The 27,892-nt window shown below is 43.5% G+C and overlaps 1 protein-coding gene across 1 annotated transcript; it reads right to left on the minus strand.

Moving 5' to 3' along the window:
* Positions 1–1,682: 1,682 nt before the first annotated feature.
* Positions 1,683–27,680, minus strand: LRRC74A (leucine rich repeat containing 74A). Its single transcript, XM_067532220.1, has 13 exons — positions 27,515–27,680; positions 25,525–25,700; positions 23,808–23,915; positions 22,742–22,838; positions 22,243–22,292; positions 21,268–21,349; positions 16,712–16,797; positions 15,397–15,591; positions 14,931–15,026; positions 10,504–10,647; positions 8,495–8,602; positions 7,564–7,649; positions 1,683–2,307 (listed from the first exon to the last, which is right to left on the minus strand). Exons 1-13 carry the CDS (start codon positions 27,678–27,680, stop codon positions 1,683–1,685), a joined length of 2,019 nt encoding a protein of 672 aa, XP_067388321.1.
* Between the last annotated feature and the right edge of the window lie 212 nt (positions 27,681–27,892).

Below are 27,892 nucleotides of genomic sequence, written 5' to 3' on the forward strand. Positions count from 1 at the left end.
CCTCCAAACCATCCCTTTATTTTATTTCCTGTGAGCCCATATCCCAGAATTTAGATGATCTGGTGGTCCCTTCTGGCCTTAAACTCTATGATGCTAATCCTTTATATTGTTTCATTCCAAAAGACCAATAAAAGCTGTATCATTATTTATTAAATTCATTGTAGCATACGCCATGGACAAAAATAGATACTTGCGCAAAAGTCAAAATAGGTGTAAAAATCCACATAGAAATAAGTACAATTATTTCAAACTTTTTTCAAAGTTTGACCAAAAGTTTGGTGTTTTTACAAAAAATACATATTAAGGCTTGATTGTGCAAAGACTTACACACGAGGACTATGGGAAATGCCATTGACTTAAGGGCCTAATCCGAGTACCTCTGAAGTCAACAGAAGTTTTGCCATGGGGGCAGGACCGGACCCGAAATTAGTGAAGCTTGTGCAGGTACATATATTTATAAAAGGGTTAAATTAAAATATTTTTGTGGGAACAAGCTGCATATTCAATAAATCCAGCTACTGCAGCAATTTACATTCAAATGATAGAGGACAGGTCTATCACTGACTATTAGCCAAGATGATCAGGGATGCAATCCCATGCTCTGGATGTCCTAAGTCTCTAACTGCCAGAAGCCGGGAGTGGACGACAGGCGATGGATCACTCAATAATTGCCTTGTTCTGTTCATCCCCTCTGAAGCATCTGGCACCAGCCACTTCCGAAGACAGGATACTGTGCTAAATGGACCACTGGTCTGACCAGCATGTTTCTTGCAACCACAAAGGCTACAGACCAGTTTTCTAATGCCAATTTAAATTTTGCAGATAGTTTTGTGACACCCATCACACTAAAAGCATCTTTTGGCCTCACCTTGGGTCTTGGCCCCAAGGTTGAAAATCATTAATACATTTCACTGTCAGGAAGTTTGTCCTGCTATTTAACTTAAATTTTCTTTTTCTTGACTTCATCCCATTACTCATTGTTACATCCAGGAGGAGTGTTCTGAAGAATCGGGGAATAAGAGGAGCATATCGAAGGTATCCTCATCCCCACCAACCAAGCACATGCAGGGCACCCACATCCCAGCCAACAAGCACAACCACTTGAGGTACCCAAATCACCTAGCACTCAAAGGGAGCACACCCAGGACCCTCCTACCCATCTAGCACTCTAACCCAGGGAGTACTGTACCCACGGCACTGTAGCTACAACACCCTAACTAGGAAAGCAAAGCTAGGGTACCAACAGCTGACCCAGCACTTGAGATAGTGAAGCATGCTTACCTAGTCCATCTATCCTGTTCATCAGAGCTCTTACACTGTGCTCATCCTGGTGGTATCTGACTGCCTGAACACCAGGTTCACCTTTGCTTTATCACCACTGCAGCTACCAGGTGACCATGAGCAAGACAGTGGAGTCCCAGTGTCCTGTATGGTGCCAGGTATTGTTTCCCCGCATCTGGGTGTGTGAGAGCTGTGAATTTTAGTGGCCTGCATTTGGCCAGAAAGGGCATATCTATAGCACAGACCCACTTCAGTGAAAAGGGGATAGACGTAAGGGGATGGGTTTGTTACCGGGAAATAAGCCACATACATCCCCATGTACTATCACTCTCTGAGTCCCTCATCAGACCTTCCCTGACCCCTTCTTGAGCTGGTCAGTTCCCATCACCTCAGTCATCTAGTCATTTGGGTGATTTAGCACTGTGCCCATGCTTCTGTGGTGATGGGACAGCATGGCAGTTCCTGGCCAGGTAGTGGGACTTGTGAGCAAAACTTCTGATCCCTAGCGCCATCATCCTGTAGGAAGTGGCCATATCACTAGACTGGGCCTTGGAGTACGTTTCCAGATCAGAGGTTGCTGTGCTGTACTGGGAGTGGGTTTGGGCTTCTGAGATGCTGAGATTGGGCTGGGAGTAGTATTTCACTTCCAAGTCAGAGGCTGGCATGTCCCATGAGTCTGAATGTGGTTCACTCTGGGACAGCCAATGGTTGGAGGGGCCCTTCTGCTCATTGAATGCTGGCTCAGCAGAGTTCTGTCTGCATGTGGATGCCCTAGTGGTGGCTGGTTGGCACCATGAGTTGAGAGAAGTGGTTGAGAAGTGGGCAGGGTCAGACTCAGGCAGTGCCAGTGGCTTCTGGCCAGAGGACCTTATCAGAGAACCGTGTGGTCTGACCATTTTCAGAGCACTCTTGAATGTCCGCAGCACTTGCTCACTCACGTGCTTCTCCTTCTTCTGCCGTGACTCTTCCCTCCTCAGCTGCCACCGCTGGTCTATTATCATCTGCTTCTGTGTGTCCACCAGGCCTCTATGTAGCAACAGATAGTGAAGAAGGGAGGGACAGAGAAAATGGGAAATAAACTGAAGGTTACTGTGGTTGTAGGCCCTCCACCTGTTCCCTCAGAAAGCAGAACTCTATGGTTAATCAGGGTAACTTGCTGCTCCCTATTGCCTGGGTCCATTCTCTTTTCTGACCTCAGGCAGGAGGCTCTGGGCACTGATGGTCTCTATCTTGGATTTGGGTCAACACAAAATTATTTTTTTCCTGGTTTGCTCACCAAACTGACAAATCAATTATTCGAACAGCTCTATTATGGATGGTCTCTGCAGCAGGTAGTGAGTGAAAGTAAGTGAAAGACACTCTGGATGAGCAGGTTGATAGTATCAGAGCATGGGCGGTGATGTCAACCTGTTCATACTAAGACACACTTTACACCCAGACAATTTTCTGGGCAAGTTTTTATGCTTTAGATAAACTTGTAATGTGAAGCTGAAAATTTAATTTAACGCAGAGACATCCAGAAGAAAGTGAAAACTGGTAAAACTGTTCTAAAGACTCCATCCCCCAGATGGGCCACAAATGCAAAAAATTAGCAGAGATTGTGATAAATCCCTTTCCCAATTCCTATAGTTCCATCTGCCCACAAATATTGCACCCCATCATAGTCCTGAGGATCATCTTTGCTCAGAGAAGTTAGAGATGGAAATGATTTATCATGTCCCATCTAGTCAATCCTACTGGGGTCAGAGCAGGATTCTTCCCTGAAGACTTTCTGCTCTAGAGCTTCATTCAGACCTAGTTCTAAACAGCCCAAGAGATGGACCTGGGCCTTCTCTTGGTAAGGAGACTGCACCATAATCTGAACTCTCATCCTTAGGAAATGTTTCCTGCTAATCACCATATAGTTTCCTTTTAAGAAGAAACATCCATTTTAAAAATAGAAATAAAAACCACACCTTCTGTCTGAAACAGTTTTAATTAGAGTAAAAAAAGTACTTTCTCTGTGATTTCAGATTGTTTATTTTGTGCATTTGATTGCACTGAGGGTACAATCAGTTTCACTGATTCTCTGTATAGTCAATCAGGGCCTGATCCTGCAGGCACTTACTGCCAGGCCTAGTGATCACTACTACGAGTAGTTCCATGGGACCTTTTTCTTTGCTGCCTGTATCTATGTAATCATTTATACCTGTGTAAACTGAATGCAGAGTGGGTGTAAAATACTATTAAATCACAATGCTATCATTCTAACAACTCCCCTCCCTCACTTCGCATTCTGTTTGCATTGCTGTAAATGACTACATAGATTATAAACTCTTTTCATCAGGGATTGTCACTTTGTTCTGTGTTTGTACAGCACCTAATGCAGTGCGGTCCTTGTTTGTGACTGGGACTTCCTGGCATGAAGATGATGATGATGATGATGATAAAAGTGTCGGGTAACAGAGACTCAGGCCCCCTGATTTCAGTGATCTACTCATGTTACCATGCACTAGGCCTGGCAGTAACTGCTTGAAGGATTGGGTGCTTAGTCAGTTTGCCTTGTCATTTGTGCAGATCTTTCACACAACAGCAAAGGAGAGAATTTTTTCCCTTAAAAATAGAAAAAGTGTTGTAAAACTACTGACAGTAAAAAAGGGCTCTCAGGGGTTGATATAGTTTCAGGCACTACGTCTAACTCTCTTTTAAATATTTATTAGGTGGTATGGTGGTTGCTGTAGAAATTATAGAGGCCCAGGACACCATAGTTGGGGTGAATGCAAGACTGTCTTTATTTCCTGTTTACCAAACTCTAGTTTCTTGTTATATGCCCCCTACTGACCACGCTGAATAGTGCCTATAACACTCACCTCTAACACTATAAATAGCATTTCTTTACCTTTATCCCACAACTCCTAGTCATACCCCCTTGGAGCACCCTAAATAATTCCTCTCTCTCCATTTTTACATCCCACAGGTACTTGTAGACTGTCATCATGTCAATCTTAGTCATATCTTAGCCAAATTTCCTATTTAGCTTCTAATTTTTCCTCATAAATCAATTTTCTCCAGCTGCTAATCATGTTGGTTGCATATTTTTTATTTCCCTCAAGTTTCTCTCTATTATTATTCATTATTTAGTTTGTAGTAGCATCCACCATATGGTCAGTGCTTTCCAAATACAGAGGAAGACTGTCCCTGTCCTGAAAAATATATGATCTGCAAATCAAAGACAAACAAAGGATGAGAGACAGAGATACCAAATATAAGCAGAGATCTGGTGAGATGAGGCTTTCAGTTCATTAGCTACAAGCTGGTTGTTGTCACGCAAGCACCAGGGGTAACCCATTGAAATTAAGGCTTAAAACAAACAAAAGGCAGTACACAATGCAGTCAATCTGTGGAACTCATTGTCAGTGGATGTTGTGAAAGCCAAAACTATAAGTGAGTTCAAAAAAGAATTAGATAAGTTCATGGAGGATAGGTCCAATAATGGGTATTCTGGTCAGGGTCAGTGGTCAGGGATGCAATCCCATGCTCTGGATGTCCCTTGCTTCTGACTGCCAGAAGCTGGGAGTGGACAATAGTGTCACTCAATAATTGACCTGTTCTGTTTATTCCCTCTGATGCACTTGGTATTGGCTGCTTTGGGAAGACAGGATATTGGGCTAGATGGATCATTGGTCTGACCCAGTATGGCCATTCTTATGTTTTTTTAATTAAACATATTAATTTCCCCTCCCCCCCATCATCCTTCCACTATTCATCCCACTCAGTGTCCACACAAATAAATGCCTATCTTCAATCCAGTGTCCTTACATCTTATCTTTCCAGCATTCAGTACATTGCCTCCACATAACAAGATTTGAGGGGAGTATTTAAACTAGGGTATGAGGGAGAGGCGATGGCATCAGAGGAGCATTCAGCTCAGAAAAAGGCATCTGCTAGAGATGCCTGCAAGATAAAGGTACCTGTATCTGGTAAGAGAAAGGACAGAATTAACTGGAGGAGAGAGAGATTGAGAACACAGAGATAAATTCTGGAAAAGTAATCAAAATAAGATGATAGTGAGCTAATGCTTGGAGATCGGTCTTGTGTTGAATGTGACTGTTGCCTCAATTTATGGCTTCCTTGCTTGTAAAAGTTTGCATTATTGTAAGGAAATACACTTGAGCAACCTTGGAGTCAATGGAGTATTTGGATGGGAATTTTGCTGGGGACTGAAGTTAGACTTACCAGATAGTAAGTGCCAGGATCACTCTTCATTCCTTTTATGTAGATTGTTTCCCCACAACTTTTTTCCAATTCTCTAGTAAAGCATTTCCTCGGTTGTCCAAGATTTGTTAGCAGTACAGTCAATTTTTAGCAATTCCCCAAACATCCTTGAGTGCATCTTATTTGGAGCTGCTAATTTTTACATGTTCATATTTTCCAAAGTATTACCTGTTTATCAGTAGCCATATTTACAAAGTCTCCATTACTTCTTAGTAATTGTCAAACATCTTTACATTTCTTGTTAAAGACAGAATTTGAAAAGCACTCAGTATCTCAGCAATTCTAGGTCTGTCATGGATTTCATCCCACTCCTTTCTAGTACATCTTTCCCCCTGCATCTATTTGTTAAAACTCTTATTTTTCTTAACTCTTTTGGAAGCATTAAGTGTGGTTGCTCTACTTTTTAATTCTACTCCTTCCTTCAAAGTCTCTCTATCAAGGCTGCTAAGATCTGTCTGATGGTATCTGCACAGGACTTCATTTAGACCTTGACCACACTGCTCCAGAAAGAGGCAATAGTAGCATATAACTCCAACTGACTCTCCCATTACTGCCTTCCTTCTCCTTCTCCCTCTCTGCAAATAAGTGCAACACTCCCAGTGTGTGGAACAAGATGCACTGGTACCTGGCCTCTCATAGGACTATTGTCTCTCTCTCTCTAGTCAACAGGACTATACTACAGCCCTCACAAACCTGTCCCAGACATATAGGGGAATGTAAGCTTTATTTTCTAGATTCAATAGCCTTGACTGTCAAAAGTCCCCCAGCCCTCTACTTCTCCGAGCCATAGGTCACTTTGTTTTAGCTTCTTTCCAGCACTTATCCTTCCACCTTTCATCAGCTGACCCGCCTCCTGGCTTTTCTCCTAAGGTTCCTCTAGTTCATCTTCTTTAGGCTTCTGTACTGGCTGCTTCTCTTTTAAATAACTGATTTAAAAGGTGAAAGAAGAGACCATCAGTATTTAAAACCAGTTTAATGAACCTCCTCCCTCCTCCCAGATGCCTGAAAGACACTGAGAAGGCCATGAAAAAACTGTCTGAGGTGGGAGCGACCTGGACATCAAAGTTAGACTTGTCCCGTCTCTTGGCTAGATGTGTGACCGTAACGCTATGGCACTTGCTATAGCACTGAAACAGACCCAGCTGGATAGGAATAGATTAACATTTGCAAAACTGGCTCATCTGCTTCAGACCTTAAATCTAGACTAACATATGAAATATTTAAAATCCACAGAGGTGTTTGAAGGGTGGGATATTCAGGCAAAATCATCAGAGCTTTGTGATCATCAGTCACTTCTGAGCCCTGACTGCAAATCTAGGGGCAATTTCCGTTCCTGTGACATGTGGTTTGGCCTACAGCTCCTAACAGACTTGGAGGAATTTACGTCCGACCACTCAGACCCTCAGAACTTCCACGTTACTGCTATAGGCTGATATTTATTCAAAATGGTGGAAGGCACCGTCGTCTGAGAGCAGGTTTGTGTGGAAAACAGGGGCCCCTCAGAAGAAGGATCATAGAGGGAAGAAAAGAAATGGAGGTCCCTCAGGATGGAATAGAGGGTCTGAAAGCAGAGATTTGTTACCTTTCAGGAATCACCTCCAGGGTTTTAGAGTGGAGAGTGATGCTGACATGACACCTGCAGAGTCTAGCACTGTCACACAGCAACATGAGCAGCGGTGAAAATGACATTCAGCCATGAGATTCATGCCCTTTCACGGCAGGCTCAGGAAACATGAGGGATTTTGTGGTATATGAGAATAGTGCAGAAAAATACAGAACACATGGCCTGGATCACAAGGGCTGCTACACATACAGCTGGTAATCTCACCTCTAGGCTACTCGAAAAGGCAGTGTGTAATCGTGTCACAGTGAGATGGATCCCTGAGTGACCAACGCCAGGTGCTCCAGCTCTGTCCCCTCCTACTAGAGCAAACTAGCATAGGTTCATTCAGTGTCAGTCAGAACTGAGACAAATAAAGAAAAAAAGAAAACGAGAGAGAAAGCAAGTGCAGGAGATGCTTCACTTACCTGTAATCCACCATCCCTGTCCGGTACCGGTCCAGTTTATGCACCAGTTCCCTAACCTGGGCTCGATCCAGTGGAATTCTTGATTGCTAGTGGGAGAAGGGAGAAAGGAGACTTGTGATTATCTCCCCTTTTGTGACTCCCAGTGGCTGAAATACAAGTGGTGCCACAGAGCCTGGCTTCTTTGCACAAACAACTCTTTTTCCAGCATGGAAGGCGTTCATTATTTAATAACTAGGTATGTAGCCTGAAGTAAGTAGAAAGGGAGGGAAGAATTTCACCAGGTGGCAGAATCCACCTTACCTAGGATTCAAGAAAAAATGCAGTTGTTTGGACACCCATTGTTTGTCAGGATGTAAACAGGGATGGTGGATTATAGGAGAGTGAAGCATCTCCTGCACTTGCTTTCTTTCTCATTTTCTTATTTTCGTTGCACTGGTGACTCTTGCTCACATGTGGTGTGAGCTGGTGTGAGTAGGGTGAACTGATCACCCTAGTTGGGGCCAACTTCAGGCTGTGTTGGCAGGGACAAAAGTGGCTCTGCTTTTTCCCATAGCACTGAGCAGAGATCATCTATAAAGATCCAATAGACATATTCCACACAATCAGTCTCCTTTCATCATCCATGTTTAAGTACCCTGGATGAACCAGGATAGGTGGGAATTGGAATGCTGTGATTTTACATGGTTAATGTTATTCCAGGATGAATCCATGATTATTTTGCTATATACACCAGATATTAGGTCTCATGGCATTTCCTTTGAGCCTTATCCGGGGGAAGTGTTTCTCACAGCATATGTGGATTTAATCTAGTGGTGTGAGCTTCCTCACAGCAGAGCTCAACCAGTGCCAGCGGGGGTCTTCAGCAATGTGAGCTTCCTTATAACAATAACCTGCCCTGAGAACATTACTCGACACTGTTTCTGAAGCACACCTGCATCATGGCTTTCCGGAACTCTGCCACAGGGATCTTCATACTTCCATTTTTGTCCATGTTCTTAAAGAAATCCCAGAGTCTTAACTTGTGTTCATCCAAGTAGTTCTAGGAGAAGCAGAGAAACAAAGATAAAACTGAAATAGTGTTCAGTAACTGCCTCCATCACTTCCCTAGGGAGACTATTCTGCAGTCTGGTATCTTTGTAGGTTTTTATACTGTGCTCATTATTGTGGTATCTGAGCACCTTATGGACCCCCCAGTCCTGATTTTCAGACTAAATTTTCCTTTGTTCAGGTTCATCCCATTCTTCCTACCTAGACCACATTGGAACAGCCCTAAATAATTTTTCTGCCTCCTTGCTCTTTATTTTTCAAATATTTATATATGATTATCATGTTCCCACCCCACGGTCATTGTCTCATCAAACAATAAATATTTAGTTCTTTGGATCTATCCTCCTAAATCAGTCCCTCCCCTCCAGGCACCTCATTATTTTTATTATCCTTCTATGAACATCCTCCAGTATGATAATGTCTTTCTAGTCCCAAGAGGTCCAGACCTGAATGCAATATTCCTGATGCCATGTAGAGAGGAACTAGCATTTTCTTATTGTAAGTTGTGGTGCTTCTGCACATGTAAACCAAAACAGCTTTGTCTATTTTTGATACCATATTCCATTGAAAACTCATGTCTTCTTTGCTGTTCATGCTCATCCCAGGTCTCTGTTGGCCACCAAGGTCTGTACACACAGTGACAGTTCTCTATGGCTCTCACCACCTTTTCCACTTGCAGTGCAACTAGGATGATCCGATGTCCTGATTTTATAGGGACAATCCTGATATTAAGGGCTTTCTCTTACACCTATCACTCCCCACCCTGTCCCAATTTTTCACACTTGCTATCTGATCACCCTAAGTGCAAGCAACTGTTCCAAGTGCCCCCAGGCTGTTAGGGCTCCTAGCACCTTTTACAGATCCCAACAAACCTATTCAAAGCCACATATACAATTCTGCAGAGGCTAATTGGCTAATATTCTGCTTAGTCACTAAGGAATGCAGTCAGGTTAGTAGTAGCAGTCTGTTCAGGCAAAAAGTTTTATCCAGATCACCTGATCTGATTGTGACTCTCTTCTGTCCCAGCAAGGGAGATAGCGCCACCTGCTGTCACTTATAGAAATTACAGGCCTTTAAAAGAGGCAGTTGTATTCAGTTTCTGACAATATTTGTTAATAATTAATATAATATCTTGTATTTATATAGCTTATTTCATCTTGAAGACTCCCCAAGTGCTTTACAAATGATATATATATAGAACTATATTCTGACTGAGGACAAGGGGTCCTATTATGGTCAACTGGGACAGGGGTTTTGTGATGATCTGAATTGAGATCCACCAGCTTGTTTCACATAGCTCATCAAACACCTTTCAGTTGGACATGGGAGCAGTACTGTCAAGTGATTATAGCACAGGCCTGGGAATCAGAAGAGCTGGGTTATAGTCTCAACTCTGCCACTGACTTGCTGTGTTAAATTGGGCAAATCACTTCACTTCCTCGTGCCTCAGTTTCCACATCTGTAAAACAGAGATAATACTGACCCACTTTTGTAAAGTGCTTTGAAATCCTTGGGTGAAAACTGTCATACAAAGACACAGAATTATTATGACTAATGACTTTTAGTCACTACTGGCCTGAACCAGATCCAAACCATCAGACCTCAGGTTAAAAAGAGTTTGTAGCCTATTCAGACCCCTGTGTGCCATCCAATGCCTAGGCATTTGTTTCCCCTAAAAACCAGAAAGATTGGCTAAGTAATTCTACATGGAATAAAATGTGTGAATGTGGAACACTCCATTTTTCACAGTACAAAAGGAGACTGCGTGGCCTCTCTTGGAGGGTTCTGACTGGCTGAATTTTCTGTTGAGAAGGAAGTTTATCCCTCTCTGCAGTAGCCCGGAGTTTGTGCAGTGGGTGTGGTGAGACTATGGAACCAATCTGGACTGCTCACCTGAAGCAGCTTCATGGGGTCTGGACGTTCTTCAGGCTTCTTGGAGATGAAGCCTCCAACCCCGCCATAGATGACATCTAATTCAGGGTGCATCTGACACACCACATCCAGCAGCCTGAGGAAGCTTCTATTCACGAGCACATTCTAATGCAGGGGAAAGAGGACACTGCACTCAGCACAGGCATCCCAGCCATACTGTCCAGCCCGCCTGGGGGTTTAATGAAAGCAAGAAACCTCCTGTATTAATGAATCCCACCTTATGTCAATATTAACCATTCTCCCCATGCCTCGTACGGGCCCTCCTACCCACACTTTGCTTCATGTTAGTGGGTCCCACCAGGGCCATTTTAAGACCAAATTTTTGGATAAATTTTATTTTAGTTCACAAAATTTTTCGTAGGCCCTGAAAGTTTTGTAGACCCTAGGCACTGTGCCTATTGTGCCTAATGGATAATACGGCCCTGGGTCCCACTGGGAGGCCCATGGCTCTTCCGTGCTTCAGCCTCTGCACCTATGTTCCTCTTTCTTTATCCTCACCATCCATCGCCACATCTGATATGCAAAATTTACTTCAGTTTGACACAAGACCAAGGCCTATCAAGCTGAAACACATTTCCCCCCTTCCTCAAATAGTCAGTCATCAGAAGATTACTAGGAGATAGTCCCCCCTTCCCCACTTGGTCAACATATGATCTACTCATTATTGCTTGGCTTTCTGCAGAAATGAAAAAAAATATTAAAACTGTGCTCTAAAGTCAAAGGGGTGCCTCTTTACAGTCCACCCTACAGAGACAGAAGAATCTGGGAGGAGGCTTGAGTTTTATCTAAAACCTAGATTTTTCAGTGCTTTTGGTAAAACCCTGTTTCATTATGTAGTGCTGGTGAAAAGTTCCAGCTCAGTAGTATTTGCAGATTAAGACTTTGGTTTTCAGAGGTGCTGAGCAATAGGAGCAGATCCCATTGATTTTGAATGTAGTAGTGGGGGCTCAGCATTTCTGAAAATCAAACCTAAGTCAGCTATCCCCAGACTAGGTACAGCAAGGACAGCAGTAATACAATATTCATTCATTAACTTTTACAGTTATCTGTAGGGGTGATGCAAAAATAGTTATTAATGAAATCATTATAATTTATTTTTATTATGTTAGGTTATTACAAGCTTGTCTTTGCCTTTACTGAAATTTTTAAGAAACACTTAAAATTATGTTCATACACACGATACTTGGAGAATATGATTTCTCAAATGCTTGTTAGTTGCTTATTTGATTATATAAAACATCAAGCTAGTTAAGGAAGTTCCTGGAGGTCTCTGCTTTCTGTCAATGTGACAGGCTTTCAAAGCATCAAGGAAGCTAACACCATGTTTATTAGCCCAAGTGAAGTTACAAAGACTCTGAAATTCAGCCTGATACCTTCTATTTTGCTTTAGTATTATATACTATTTTCTCTTATCATATGTTTTGAAACATGGATATAAGTGTTAGTTATTGTGATTCATGCAGGGTATAGAATATTTGAGAGGAGTCTTTACTTGCAAGTTGTAAATGCTGTAAGTGGCAGACTGTAAGGAGAAGTGATGCTTAGGATGTGTTATCAAGTGATAATCTAAGAAGTCATAAAAATAGGCCTTTCCACCCCTTTCCTCTGCAAGGAAAACCAGCTCTTGGTTTCAATCCCACACAAAGGATTCTAGAAAACATTCCTGATTAAAATGACTTCTCTTATAGACATTCTAAGTCATCTTTCTTCAAGTGATAAGGAAAACACTTATGACTGGGAAATGTTGTGTAGAAGACTTTTGGTTACGTCTCACTCCATGTTTCCATTTAAAGGTGAAAACCTTTGTTTATTCCTTGAATACTTAAGATGGCATACGATTATTTTTACATGTATATTTGCAAATATTTGTATCTAAATGCAAGCCTCATATAATATCTTTCTGATGTCATTGCTATAGGAATAATTAAATATTTTGTGAACATATATAGCAAGGTCATTTGATGTCGTAACTGGTAACTAATGTAGGAAGCCATTTAAATATAAAATAGTGATGTTAATTGGGGAATTAATTAGTCAAGAAGAGGAGACAGTGTCTTCTTTGATGACTATTTGAATTAAAAAAGTTTAAAAGAAGTATTTGAAGAATTGAAAGACCTTTTATATAGGAAACAGGGGTGTTTGTGCTCATTCAATAAGAGATGAAATTCTGTTTCAGACTCTTATGAGACTGAAAGAAGGAAAGAGATAAAACTCTAAATTTTAAATATGGTCTGAGAAGTTCCCACCACAAGGACAAAGTCAGTTACCATCTGCTGCATATGCATTCATAGACTGCAAATTCATCAGCTGAAGATGCTACTAAAACTGTTCCATGAACGTGTTAAGCCAATGAAAGGTGACAGCAGTTGATATTTGAGCCCAGCCAAGCCTTGAATGAGGTATGCCTTCCTTCTTCAGGGATACTACAGAGGGAGAGGAGTATAAATCTCTCCAAACTGAGTAAGCAAGTAATAATACTCTGCTCTCATCTCTGAGTTTCAACAGCAGCACTCCTCACAGCACCCTCATCTAGGCTCAGCTGTTCATCTCACCACTGTAAGCAAGCAGTAGCTGTAATAGACAGCTGAGAAAAAGAAAGAAACTAAAACTCATCATCAAGCAGCAGCAACCTTCCAGTTCAGCACTATTTCTGCAAAATGACACAATAGTGTCTACGGCAGCACTGGTGAGATGAATTTGCCAAAGCACTGCCAAGGGATTAGATTTCAATGTTTCTTGTAATTATTTTAATGAGATATTGAAAAACTATTGAAAACTAGATTTCAATGTTTCTTGTAATTATTTTAATGAGATATTGAAAAAGTAATTTAAGATATAAACTGCTTCTTCTGTTAAACAGACTATGAAGTCCTGGAGAGGAGACATCAGTTCACCTTGATAAATAGCGAGAAGATGTGGGATTTAATTTGGATTTAAGATTCTTAATATTTATGAATTGCTTGTCTCAAAACCTCTCATTGAATGGCTTCTTTTAAGTAACTGAGCTTAAATATTGTTTTTTGTTTCATATGACTTAGTTAAGATTACTCACCTTTTTCCATTTATAATTGGTTTATGTTATCCATGATAAACCAGATAGGAGTCACCTACCCTTGAATGAAATTCTTTTGTCCATTTATAAACTGTTTTAGTTACCTGTAATATATTTAGGACTCATTACTGATTTGGGGAATAGTATCGTTTGGTCTTAGCTTACATAAAGAAGAGTTTCTCCTTAGAGGAGGACCCACCCTTGAGATAAAAAAGCATAGATTGTAACTGAAGTAACTATTGTTTATTGTTTGTTTGTGTTCCGTTTTATTTTTAATTTTTTTTCTTTCTTTAATAATAAAATACTCATGGAGATTATTTTGCTTCTCTTTAATTGTGATGTCTCCTAAGACCTGGCAAGGAACCATATGTGACTAAAATAGTGAGAATCACATCCCTGAAAAGGCATTAAGAGAGACAATTATTAAGATTTGTCCTACTGTTTCTTGTTTCTCTAGGTTGTAATATGTTAGTAATTTTTGGAATAAAAAAGTTACTCAGGAACTTGAAACACCCCTTTCTACATAGCAATCACCATAGTATCTGAACACATATTCTACACTGCTCTGGAGAGTCATACTGTGGCATGAGAAGGGAGCTCAGCCTCCATGGTGAAGCAATCAAGATTACCAGTTAGTGCTAGCTGTGACAGTGATATGGATACCTATCTACCAGGAACTAGATTGAGACCTCAACTTCCACTCATGCCATTAAAGAGCTGTTAAATAGTAACTTTTTGTCACTAGAATAGACTTGATACAGGTAACTCAGAAGACAGACCTGTAGTGAGTGAGTGTGGCCTCCCTCAGAGATGGACAGGGAAAACCCCCGACCCACCGCCTGATGGGCGGAGCCAGAACACCCATGCCCACCCCACCAGAAGCAGAAAGGCAGGACAGGAAAGGGAAGTATAAAAGGTGAGCCCTCTAGTTCAGTTGGGCTGCAGGTGCCAGAGGAGGAGGATGTCTCTCCCCGGTCATTGGTGCCCAAGCCCAACCGCTGCAGTGCCAAAGACCTGGAGGAGCTGCTGAAGCTGCCTGGGACACTGAGGAGCTGTTGGAGCTACCACTTGCTTTTTATCCTGGGGAGATGGATGATGATCCTGAGGTCAAGATACCCCAGGGAAGGGAGACAGGAAGTAACCCAGGGGAACCAGACAGTAGTCTGGTTGAGCTGTGGCTTGATACTATGTTAGCGTGCTTCGGACCAGGAGGGATGACCCAACCTCTTACAAGACCTCAAAGAGTTCAGAAAGGGTTTAGCTCTAGAATTCAGGTAGCTTCAAAAGGTTCTAATGTATATATTTTGGGACTCTACCAACCCTAACACCATCTTACTGAGATGTTGATCTCTTCCATCTTGGATTTTGGATTCTTCCTGATGGATGTGACAAGCGCTACGGCACCCTCTACAGTTAGGGGATTATGGGACAGCTGTGGTGGAAGACAAATGGAAACAGATTAGGAGGAGAATTTCACTGTCTGCCCTTGAGTGTGGGCGTATCCCTTTCTCCCTCAATCTAGACTTTAGGAAGGTCATGGACCAACTGTTCACTTTCAATAGGTTTGTCTTCATTATCTGTCCATCTCGTCACCTTCCCATTAAACTCTGCAAAGCCAATTACAGGAATACATTCTGTTCACCTCCTTCTCCTCATCCTCTGCCTGCCTTTTGCTCAGCACAGAACAAATTGCTCTCCCTGTTTCAGCTTAGGCAGCTCAGCTCAGAGTTTTCCTCGCCCCCTGGCTCAGGGTTTTCCGCTCCCCTCCCTTACTGCTAGCCCAGTTAAGGCTTTGTTTTTACCTTTAGGATTTTTAGGTTTCCATTGACCTCTAACCCCCTGGACAGCTTCCCAGCCCCTTCATTGTTGATATGGTTGCTGCTGATGTCCAGCTGGATCAGAGTGTTGTTGAGTTTGAGAGCTTCCCCAAGGGCCAGAGCCCCATCATTCCCAAAGCCATTCCAGGAGAGATCAAGTATCTTCAGTGTTCCATTGACCTCCAGAGAGAGAAGAGAGATCATCACTGGCATCATAGCCATTGCAAATCCAGCTGATGCATCAATCTATTCCTCCTATGAAGCCTCCTCTCATGACTAAGATGCTGAAACAACTAGGGACTTAAGAGCTCTTCCTGCTTATTCACAGTTGTCTTTGCCAGATAGGATTCCACCCATGCCAGCAGCCTCACAGTAGTACCTAGCAAATGCCAGCTGGACCTCCAACAGTGTGAGCTTCCTCACAGATGTGACCTACCAGTGCCAGCCCTGAGCACCATGATGCAAAATTCTCCCCAGCTGGGACTGCACCTGTGTGAGCTAACCAGTGCCAACCCAGAGCCCACTAGTGTGAACTTCCTTCCGGCACTGACTATCAGTGCCATCTAGGTCTACATTTGTGTGAGCTACCAAATCCAGCCCAGATCTCAGTGACGTGAGCTTCCTCTCAGCACTGCACTATCATTACCAGCTGAGACTCCCCACTAAGGGCTTTTTCTCAGTGATGCCCTTTACTCTAGAGAGCATAGTCCTTTACACACTAGTCTGAAAATAGGTGATCTTGAAAAGACAAAGCAGTACTCATGAAGCAGCTCATTGGTGAGGGAGGTGCTGTGCCTGAACACTCGTCCATGAATTATGTTAGCCACTACATCATCATCAGACTGACTTTGGCTCAGGGATGGTTGATGCTTAAGCATGTGGTTAGGGAGGGGAATCTATATCTCTGCCCAAAGAAGAAGGATATCTGAAGCAGATTAATCTAAAGTGAACTAAAGCTTGACAGATGAGAAGCCTAGATGAGGGATCACCGGGAGTGTGTGTCATGGGGAAGGACCCCTTTATAATACAAATTATTGTCAGAGGAGGGTATGGATGGGAGTATCTGTTGTTTCTCTGTTGCTTGGTTTTGAGTGGTGCCTAAAGTTGACCCCTTTGCAAAATTAGAGGGGTGTGGGTTATTGGTGAACACAGGAATTGACTGGCTAGTGATGAGCTTGCATGATATAAAAGAACCATTAGCAGAGCAAGGTCAGACCAGTGTTTCAGCCAGGACATGCCAACCTCCCAAGTGCAGCTAACAATCAGCGTCAGGCATATCACTATTCAGGAGGGGGCTTACTCTGAGACCAGCGCCCAGTGCCACAGCCCCCTTCATCCGCAGGTGGTTCCAGCTCAGGTTGAGAAACTCCAGTACTTCATTGTTGGCTGAGGAAGAGAAGTGTTAGCTGAAGAAGCGGGAGACTGAACAGAAATGCATTTTAAAAGGCACAAGAGATTCACGTTCTTGAAGGAGTGGAGAGACGTGAGGCAATCACAGCCATACACCTTACAACACGACACATAGAGATAAATAATATCAATAGATACACAAGGTATGCATGCTTCCAGACAGACCCGCTCAGCTTCTCTACCACTCTCCCTCACACCCCCCCTCCCTGCATTTACTACATACAGAGCTGCACACAGGTACACGCACAATACGTGCAAATACATTCATACAAAAGACTCTCCATTTCCCCACCTCCCAAGATACTAGACTGCAGAAACAAGCCACAGACACTATTCAGAATCTTTGATAGAACCCTTCAATTAACTGAAAGGGGGTTCCAGGGAGGATGGAGCTAGGCTGTTCACAGTTGGTGGCAGATGACAGAACAAGGAGCAATGGTCACAAGTTGCAATGGGGGAGGTCTAGGTTGGATATTAGGAAAAACTTTTTCACTAGGAGGGTGGTGAAGCACTGGGATAGGTTACCTAAGGAGGTGGTGGAATCTCCATCCTTAGAGGTTATTAAGGCCCAGCTTGACAAAGCTCTGGCTGGGATAATTTAGTTGGGGTTAGTCCTGCTTTGAGCAGGGGGTTGAACTAGATGACCTCCTGATCAAACCCTAATCTTCTATGATTCTGTTATCTTAAAGGAATACACAGCCTATATTAGAGAAACAACCTGCTGCTGCTACCCTCAGTATTGATTCCACACTGGATACTACTGCTGCTATCTCACTAATAACACCCCCATTGCTGACGCATGATAGTGATGCCAGGGTTCACTGTCCGTTCCTCACGTGGAAATCTGATAGTTGCCTGAGCACCAAGTACTCCTCCTGTAGAGGGTGTGAGACAGACTGACAATTTCCTGCAATGTCATGAATGAACTTTATTGATTTAAATTAAAGACTTATTAAATTAGGTTCAATACCTTTGTAGTCCATTGTATGAAATATGCAGTTGTGCATGTGTCAGTGGGGAATTGTCTGTAACTTCTCTAGGAGACAGACTAATGCCATCTCTGGAAGGTATTAGGAACTTCAAAGGGTTTTTCGAATAATATATGTAAAGTGGATTTCCTAGGAAGTATCTGGGGTTAAGGGGAATGCAAATGACCTGCTTAAAATGCACCCTTTTGATTCCAGGTCTGGGAAGGAAAATCCATTGTCTATTAATTACTTGTTCCTGGAAATCCCAGATCAAAGACCCTTGAACTGTATAAAGGGTGGACTACACATAGAATCATAGAGTTGGAAGGGACCTCAGGAGGTCATCTAGTCCAACCCCCTGCTCAAAGCAGGACTAACCTCAGCTATATCATCCCAGCCAGGGTTTTGTCAAGACGCAGCTTAAAAACCTCTAAAGATGGAGATTCCACCACCTCTCTAGGCAACCCATTCCAGTGCTTCACCACCCTCCTAGTGAAAAACCTTTTCCTAATGTCCAACCTAGACCTCCCCCACTGCAACTTGAGACCACTGCTCCTTGTTCTGTCATCTGCCACCACTGAGAACAGCCTAACTCCATCCTCCCTGGAACCCCCTTTCAGGTAGTTAAAGGCTGCTATCAAATCCCCCTCATTCTTCTCTTCTGCAGACTAAACAAGCCTAGTTCCTTCAGCCTCTCCCCATAAGTCTTGTGCTCCAGCCCCCTAATCATTTTTGTTGCCCTCCGCTGGACTCTCTCCAACTTCTCCACATCCTTTTTGTAGTGGGGGACCCAAAACTGGACACAATACTCCAAATATGGCCACACCAATGCCGAATAGAGGGGAATAATCACTTCCCGCGACCTGCTGGCAATGCTCCTACTAATGCAGCCCAATATGCTATTAGCCTTCTTGACAACCAGGGCACCCTGCTGACTCATATCCAGCTTCTTATCCACTGTTACCCCCAGGTCCTTTTCTGCAGAACTGCCGCCTAGCTCGTTGGTCCCCAGTCTGTAGTTGTGCATGGGATTCTTCTGTCCTAAGTGTGGGACTCTGCACTTGTCCTTGTTGAACCTCATCAGATTTATTGTGGCTCAATCCTCCAGTTTGTTTAGGACCTTCTGTATCCTATCCCTACCTTCCAGGGTATCTACCACTCCCCCCAGCTTAGTGTCATCTGCAAACTTGCTGAGGGTGCAATCTACCCCATCCTCCAGGTCATTAATGAAGATGTTGAACAACACCGACCCCAGGACCGACTCCTGGGGCACTCTGCTTGTGACCGGCTGCCAGCTAGACAAGGTGCCATTGATCAGTACTCGTTGAGCCCTATGCTCTAGCCAGTTCTCTATCCATTTTATAGTCCATTCATCCAACCCATACTTCTTTAACTTGCTGATAAGAATACTGTGAGAGACTGTATCAAAAGCATGTTATGAGTGTGCTTGCTCTGAGCTGAAGCTGTGATGAATTTGAAACCACAAGGAAACCCCTGGTGGGGATTGAAGGTCTGGCTCCAGCCAGAGCCAGTGTAAGGGTTGGGGTGATCTCTGATAAAATTATTCTCATGTGTGTAGGTTCTTTTATTGTTTTTAATATGTTGTCTCTGTAATGCTTTGACCTTAAGAATCAAATAGGTTTGCTTAGAAAGAACTGTGTGGGTAACTTATAGTTGTGGGCAGTCACATCATTAACCATCTCGGAAGAGAAAACAAGCAGGTGTCTTGGGCAGTCTGGCTCTGCCTGGAAGTACCTCGGTCAGAACGGAGTGAGATACAAGAAAGGCAACAGCAGGAGAGCTAGAAGCCTGGGAGTGGGTGCCCTTGTTGGACCACTGAGGGGAAATACAGGTGTAATTGCCCTGAACTGTGACAGTATGTAGGGGAGCTCTCTGACTTTGTAGCTGGGCCTATCAGCCCCAAGGGTGCACTGTACAATGGGAGAGCTTGAAATACCCCATGCTCCAGATGTTTCTTGGAGCTGGGCACCCCAAGCAACAGTGTGAGGACTATCTACCTGATGAGAAAAGCAGAGATGCCACTGAAGAGCAGCTCAAGTTCCAGAGCTCCTCCACCAAACAATGGTTAAGAGACCAAGACAAAGGGTTGTTGCAGATCCATCAACAACATGAACTGACTTGCAGCAGGTGAAACCCGCCTCTGTTTTAACTTTAGCCAAACTCTCCTTGCTCCCCAGAGACCCTGAAGGGCAGAGAATATATTGGTGATTCAGGGTATGTTTCCACTTCAAGCTGGAGGTGTAATTTCCAGCTCAGGGAGGCAGAAGAACACAGTTTCTCTGGCTTATGCAAAGAGCATATTACACTGGAGGGATGAGGGAAAGGAGATGGTTAATACCAGCGGACGCTCTCTTTCTGTAACAGGTGGAGGGAGAATCTCACCCTAACACACTCAAAAAAGCAAGACTCATTTGGCCTACAGCTGATTAGCAAGCAAATAAAAATTCAACCCTTGGTGCCAGATATATACAGCTGTATGTGTGCCTGTGCCAGTCCAGCTGCAAAGCATGGCACATGGAGGCAGTTTTACTCAGGGTAGGGTTACGGTGTGTGTGAATTCATTAGAGAGAGAGGAGGCCTGCTACGGTGTTGGGAAATGACCTCTGATTCGGGCGACAGTCTAGCTGCCAACACATTCCTATCAAATTTTATTATGATTCTCTATGGACAGCAGTTTGGATCCCAGCAGCTGCGAGGATTGTCCAATTAAAAAAATATTTATTAAAAAAGGGTTTTGCAAAAGATCTCTTCATTTTGTGCCTCAGTTGAGCTGGAAGGAAGGAAATGTATTCTTACAGGAGAGCTGGGCTCAGACACAGCCTCTACCTGCTTTGTAAGGGTCTGTGTTTATCTTTAGACCCTGTTTTCCCACTGGATTAACTGAGGCACAAACACACTCCCTTGTCACTCATCACAGGATTGAATGTATCTGACTTCTAAAGACTTGGGCTGATCCTAACAGTAAATCCATGATGGTGGAAACACAGAATCAGAATCAGGAAAATGAAAGTGTTATTTGAACTAAAGGAAGGTATTGTTTGAGGGAGCACTGTGTCGTTAACAAGCATATATTTGCTGCCAAGAGGCCACTGTGATAAGCAGGCAAGAAATGGGGGAGGGGGAGAGAGACAGATTTGTAAAGGTCTTTCCCTATGACACTTTTAGCACCTGAGATCTGGGTTTTGGTAGATTGAGAAGTCTCAACCCCAAGGAAGTTGAAAGAGTCACCAAAGTGACATGGAGTTAGGGGTGATTCAGTGGCCCAGCCAGGAGGGTTAAAGCCCTGGCTCAGAGTCCTTTACAGTAGCCATCAGGCCCCACAACCTTCTTGCTGTAGAAAAGTGTGAGAAAAATGGTGGATTCACTTCTGCATGAGGACTAGTCCCCATAGGTCTCTTAGGGAAAGGATGCCTGCATTGACTGCAGCTGGCTCTGTGGAAGTAATGAGTGCAGTTACCTAACATCTGTCCCAGATGCTCTCCTCCCTTCTCAGAAAACTCATTGTGGCTGAGGTCCAGCTCTTTCACTCGGTAATTGCCCTATGGAGAGAAATGGTGCAGAGAGAATCAGATCTTCCATCCAGCTGCAACCAGCTGCCATCCCAAGACCCCAGAAAAGAATGAAACATAGGTTCTCAGCTACTCTAGTGCACAGCAGTTTGTCAGCATGGAGATAGGGGATTATGATTTCCAGAACAAAGCAGGTGTGCCAGCCTTTTAACATTGTACTTTTTTCCTCATGAAACAGAGGCGCCAAAGAGACTTTCTGCAGCTAGGCACAGTATTGACAAATGCTGTGCAAACTTCACTTTCACACCTCTGCTCATAGACCTCAGTCTTGTTCTTCAGCACACCCTGCTATTCCAGTAGTGTCCCCATAGTCCACCCCTACCAATGCATCTCATTCCTGACCTATTGCACTTCATGTTACAAATTCAGATCCTGGCCCCCACTAGAGCAGAAACCCGGCCAGTGATGCCAAAGTATGTAATGATTTTTGTGCTAGAGACTAAACTGAGAAAGGTACTAAGCTTCTTTTCACTTGTGACTTTCATAATGATTTGAATCGGACAACTTAGTTTCTTGAAAGCTTTGCATCCCAAAATCCCTTTCTGTACTCCCGTTACACACTCTAGATGGTTCATCTCCTAGCCAGACCCCAACAGCTGTCCTGAGAAAACATTAAACCTATACACACTTCTCCATGTCCTCCTAGCCTGTCTCTTTTCTAAAGCGAGTGACAAGCACGCATCAGAATTATGTCAGGAAATCATGTGGGCACTACTAGGTGGGAATCAAATCAAGTAAGTAAGGGCTTTAAAATGGGGATAGTCCTTAATACACATAGGACTGTGAATGGTCCTGTGCAGAAACTCGCTCCCTGCTGGGCCCAGTCTCCCCTCCACCTCATCTCTGCCTGGCAAGTTACTCACCACTAGTGCCTCCACGAAGTACTGTGCAGTTTCCTCCCTAAAGTTGTTTCCTGCAGAGGAGAAGCTTATGTAAACAGAGCCCAAAGGTCTCCTTTGTGACATTGCACTGTGTCTGGGAGAGCCTCCTGGGCTGGCTGGAATGGCATCCCATACTGATGCAGAACAAATAGAGCTGCCAGAGGTTATCTTCCCACCCTCCCCCACTTCTTTTGACCTTCTTACTAGTGTTGTCTTAGGACCCACAGAGCACTCAGACATTGCCTAACTGAGGGCCACACCTAAATTGCTCAGAGGCAACTGTATTTCAGAGGTGCTGTATGTATACAGGGCCAGATCCGTATCTTGGTATAAATCTTGACTTCAATGCAGTTACTCTGGATTTACACCAGAGTACATAACTGAAAGTAGAACCTGGCCTGAGAAGAGCTATAGAAATGTAAAATGCTATCATATCATACTTCCCTCCCTCCCACCATCTTCCTAAAATGCATAGACCTACCTGAAAGCTGAACAGCCCGGAGACTAGAAATATTATCCAGGAACATCCTGGAGATGGCTTCTGCTCCTTCTGTGTCTAGGTGGTTATTGGAGATATTCTGAAAGAGAAGAATTAAGCATGTGAAAGGAAACTCTGCCAAAATGGAACAGCTTTTAGTGTTGCTTGTGACTGAATGTGCAGGAAAGGCCAAGAGAATACTAGACCAGCAGGACAGAGGCACTAGTCAGGCAGGGTCATTCCTGGACAGTAATTAAAACCAGAGGTTTCCTTCTTTACTGATATTTGCATACGCATTCCCAGCTCCTTAGTAACAGGAGCAAAACTCCAGAGTCGTCAACTTCACTGAGGTCTTGATTTTCAATGAATCAACAGTTACTTTGTCAAAGATCATTTTTGACGCAACACGAAGTCTAAGGCCTTACAAAATCCTTTCCCTATGCCCTCAGTTTTGGATACAGAAAACATTATTGAGGGCATATATAAAAAGTAATGTTGTATTCCTCTCACAATCTGTTCAGAAGAGCTTCCACGTACCATGTTGGAGCATGAAAGTCTCTGACACAGAAATTTTCTCCATTGGCTAACCATACTATAGAAGGATTTGTTTATGATCAAGGAGGAAATCATTTTATGTTTCTGTAAATTAACTAAATAATTCCATAGCCCCAGGGAGCCCATCATGCTCTCACTATGTGCACATTTTTGTTTTTCTGTAGTTTGTACTTTTTAAGCTAGAGGGGCACAAAAAATTATGATGTGAATTTTTTTTGTGAGGAGACAATTAGAACTTGGAAACTAATTAACTGATTTTCTTGAAACTCCTCAGAAAATTCAAAATTTCCTCACATATTTTGTGCAGAAAATCTGAGACAGATACACTGCATTTTTTATATAAAACAATGGTATGATTTGGTATAACACAAGGTGGGAATACTAGACCTGAAAGATCAATGGTCTGACCCAGTAAGGCAGGATACTGGATGAGATGACTAATGATGGGAGCTTGTATGTCACATCCTATGTTGCCATGTTCCAGTGTGTTAGAACAAGGAGGAAGATTGGATACCAGCTCTTGAATGTAGCAGTTCTCTCGCAGCATCTGCACTAGACATGTGACGCCTTCAGCCAGGATCCAGTTATCTTCCAGCTCCAGATGCGTGATGGTTGTGTTGGACTAAAACAGACACAAGACAGAGAGAGACAGAGAATTGCTGGAAAGTTAGTAAAATGGGCAATGTCCTTGGTGTAATTTACCCTGTCCCTATATACTTTCAACATAAGGCACTACAGGAATTGTGAAAAAGGACAGAGCTGGGGCTCAGGGGATTGGGACATGAAAGAGACTTGGTTAAATGGTGTAGCTTCCAAGTGGCTAATGCTCTGCACTGCTATTATGAGAGAACCAGATTCAATTCCCAGTCTCAATCTTAGGCTCTCTGGGCCTGCCTGCCCAGTGGTTAGCAGTGAGCCAGGGTTGGGGTACCAATCTTTCTCTCTTACTACCTGGGCTGGTAGGAGTGCTGGAAAGTCAGCAGGGAAGTTCCTTATTTTGTTTGGAAGGTTAGTGGCTGCAACAGCTTTGATAAATTAAATTGATAAATTAAACTGTAATAAGTCACCAGGACCAAACGGTATTCACCCAAGAGTTCTGAAGGAACTCAAATATAAAATTGCAGAACTACTAACTGTGGTATGTAACCCATCCTTTAAATCAGCTTCTGTACCAGATGACTGGAGGATAGCTAATGTGACTCCAATTTTAAAAAAAAGGCTCCAGAGGTGATCCTGGCAATTACAAGCCAGTAAGCCTAACTGCAGTGCCAGGCAAATTGGTTGAATCTATAGTAAAGAACAGAATTATCAGACACATAGATGAACATGATTTGTTGGGGAAGAGTCAACATGGCTTTTGTAAAGGGAAATCATGCCTCACTGATCTATTAGAATTCTTTGAGGGGGTCAATAAACATGTGGACAAGGGTGTTCCAATGGATATAGTGTACTTAGCCTTTCAGAAGGCCTTTGACAAGGTTCCTCACCAAAGGCTCATAAGCAAAGTAAGCAGTCATGGGATAAGAGGGAAGGTCCTCTCCTGGATCAGTAACTGGTTAAAAGATAGGAAACAAATGATAGGAATAAATGGTAGATGGCTAAGAGGGAATATGATAGAGGTCTATAAAATCTTGACTGGTGTGGAGTGAATAAGGAAATGTTATTTTCTCCTTCACATAACACAAGAACCAAGGGTCACCAAATGAAATGAATAGGCATCAGGTTTAAAACAAACAAAAGGAAGTACTTTGCATAATGCACAGTCAACCTGTGGAACTTGCTGCCAGAGGATGTTGTGAAGGCCAAAACTATAACAGGGTTCAAAAACAAACTAGATAAGTTCATGGAGGATAGGCCCATCAAAGGCTATTAGCAATGATGGTCAGAGATGCAACACCACGCTCTGAGTGTCTCACACCTCTGTTTACTTGAAGCTGGGAGTGGATGACAGATTGCCTGTTCTGTTCATTCCCTCTGAAGCACCTGGCATTGGCCACTGTCAGAAGACAGTGGGCTAGATGGACCATTGGTCTGACCTCGTATGGCCGTTCTTATGTTATGTATTGAGGGTTAGAAATGGTGGGGTGTTTCAGGGCACCGACAAGGATAATATAGATTTACCCACCCCGCCCCACACTCACTCAATAATAGCCTCCAAAACTGAGAAGGGCGCAGTAAGCCTGTTGCCTTTGAGTTGACACCATTAGCTGCATCCTTGATCAGGTACTCACCACCAGCGCGATGGCAATGGCTTTGGCACCCTTGGGTCCTAGTCCATGATGGTTCAGATTCATGTAAGGCTCTTCCATGTTCCGAAGGAAGTAAGAGACAGGCACCACCCCCACCAGCTTACAAGCCTCCAGATATAGCTCCGCACCCTTCACGCTTGCAAAGGACCTTTCGGTATCTACAGAAACAAAGAGGGCTTGTGAGCAGTGTACTCAGTGTCTCGTCTCTCTTCCCTCCTCCTTGTGGCTATTTCTTCACCTGCAGAGGGAACTGGTTGATTCTTTGCTGGGGTCCAGAGGTCACTGATGAGGAAGGGCTGGAAGACATGAGCCTAGCAACCCCCCAGAAGAGTCAATCTAGTAAGAATCTCTATGTATTTCTCCCTTTTGCTCAGCGCTGGCCTTGCAGTTTGATGGAAGGAGAGATTAGGATCATGTGGGAAGTTCTCTCCCCCTCAGCTGTGATGATGGGGGAAACTGGGGCAGCCCAAGAGTTGCCAAGCTTGCAGGGAGCCAAGCAGCCACCTATGCTTTTTGTGCTCATGAGTCAAATTCAACCTTTCAGTCAACAGGCTATGCTAGCTTCATGGGCTGAGCTTTTCATGGCTAGCCTATGTCTAATTTTGCCTTGTTCAGCTAAGCTGAGGGCAAATGGAATTCCACAGGATGAGAATAAGACCTCGTTCTTAAGGACACCAGCTTTCTAAGAAAACTTATCCTGTATCCCCTCCTTCTACATTTGACTATCAGAAACATGCTTTTGTTTCTCATATCTAACTTCAGCAACCTGGAATGTGACAATCATTCCTGATCTAAATGTGCACTTCTGACATCAGGCAAGGAAGCCTTATTTTATTTATCTTAAATGAAGCCCATGGCTGATGGTACCAGAGAATGCTGGTCAGCCCACAGCACTTTGGCTTACTGTAACAGTTTACATCACCAGGCCCCCTGTTTCTGCTTCCCCAGATACAAAGGACTCCCAGCCTTCTCATTTGCAGTCACCCATACTCATTTATTTACTATGCACACAGTCCATTGCCAGTTTCTGCCACAGGCACACTAGGCATTTGGAGGCTTAAGGTTGCTCACCCCTACTAGTCAGTAAGCAGACTGATTCATAATCATCCCCCACCCTGCACTGGCCTATATACCCTACCTGGCCAGGTCACCAGCTGTTCCCCCTTTGACTCTTAGTCAGGGCTCTGGCTCAGCCTAATCAGTGCAGCCAGCTGCTCTCTACCCCCCTTATAATTCCTGTCTCTGCTGGCCTGCACTGCATCAGCATACCCCCCTCGGTTAGGGGCAACAGAGAGGTTTACCACCCTCCGCCCTGCCACACTTACAAATGACAGAAGGAAACTCTGCATTTTCATTATTGTGGCCACTGGAAGTTACTGACACAGCTGCAGTAGAACAGACCAGGACAGCTGATGGCTTCATTTCCATAAAAACCTGTCATTTGGACTTTCTTCATCAAATCCAGTATTAGAGGTTGTATTCCGCATATTACAACATTCATGCAATGGTTTAACCTCAGCACAAATTCCACTCTGGTTAAGATACTTTTGCCAGTTATATTTGAGGCCATTCTCAAACGTCTCCTTTTACTTACATTCTTCTGGTTTTTAATTTTCTTTCTTTCAATGTATAGTACATTAACAAAGGGCCGATCCTAGACACCTTTGCCATATATAAAAAAGTGAGCAGACATTAACTAGCCAGAGGACTAAATCCACTAGCTAGAGAATGATACTAAAGATAAGAGGGGCTCCACCAGCTTGGTCTAGAAACAGAGCCCTTGCTGAGAAGTCCACTCTTTTTCTATCCACACTGCTAGAAAATAGAAAGGATGCTGGGAGATTCTTACTAGGGTGCTATCCTGGATCCCTTGCTCAGGGGATCCACCTCTTGTATTAATCTCTTGTTAATAGGTGCTGTACTGACTGTGAAGGAAAGCATTTAGTTGGAAGTGTGGCCAGCAAATGCTCACCTTCAATCTCTAGGTCTGTCTCGGGGCTATCTGCTCTCGTCTTCTCCTCTGCTGGGCTGTTGGAGTGGTCAGCAAGCAACTGGGATTCCACAGACAGGCTGCCCTCAGACATCTCCTCACTCTGGTCTGGAATGAAACTCATCTGCTTGATTCTGTGAATCAACATCCCACAACACACTACAGAGAGAACCTTTTTCTTTCTTCACTGAATCCCAGGGTCCCCTTAAAAATGTTTCACATACTTTCTTCCCCAGACCCAACTCTATGTGCATCCCTCCACTGCATTATACTCACTTGGAAGCTGTCACTGGTGTATGGATGTTCTCACCTGAGAAGTTGGAGGTGCCTGGACACCCAATGTCTTGGCATCTTTTGAAG

Source organism: Emydura macquarii, unplaced genomic scaffold (assembly GCF_026122565.2).
Source record: "Emydura macquarii macquarii isolate MOO-44397 ecotype Brisbane River unplaced genomic scaffold, CSIRO-AGI_Emac_v2 contig_374, whole genome shotgun sequence".
Classification (NCBI taxonomy): Eukaryota; Metazoa; Chordata; order Testudines; family Chelidae; genus Emydura; species Emydura macquarii.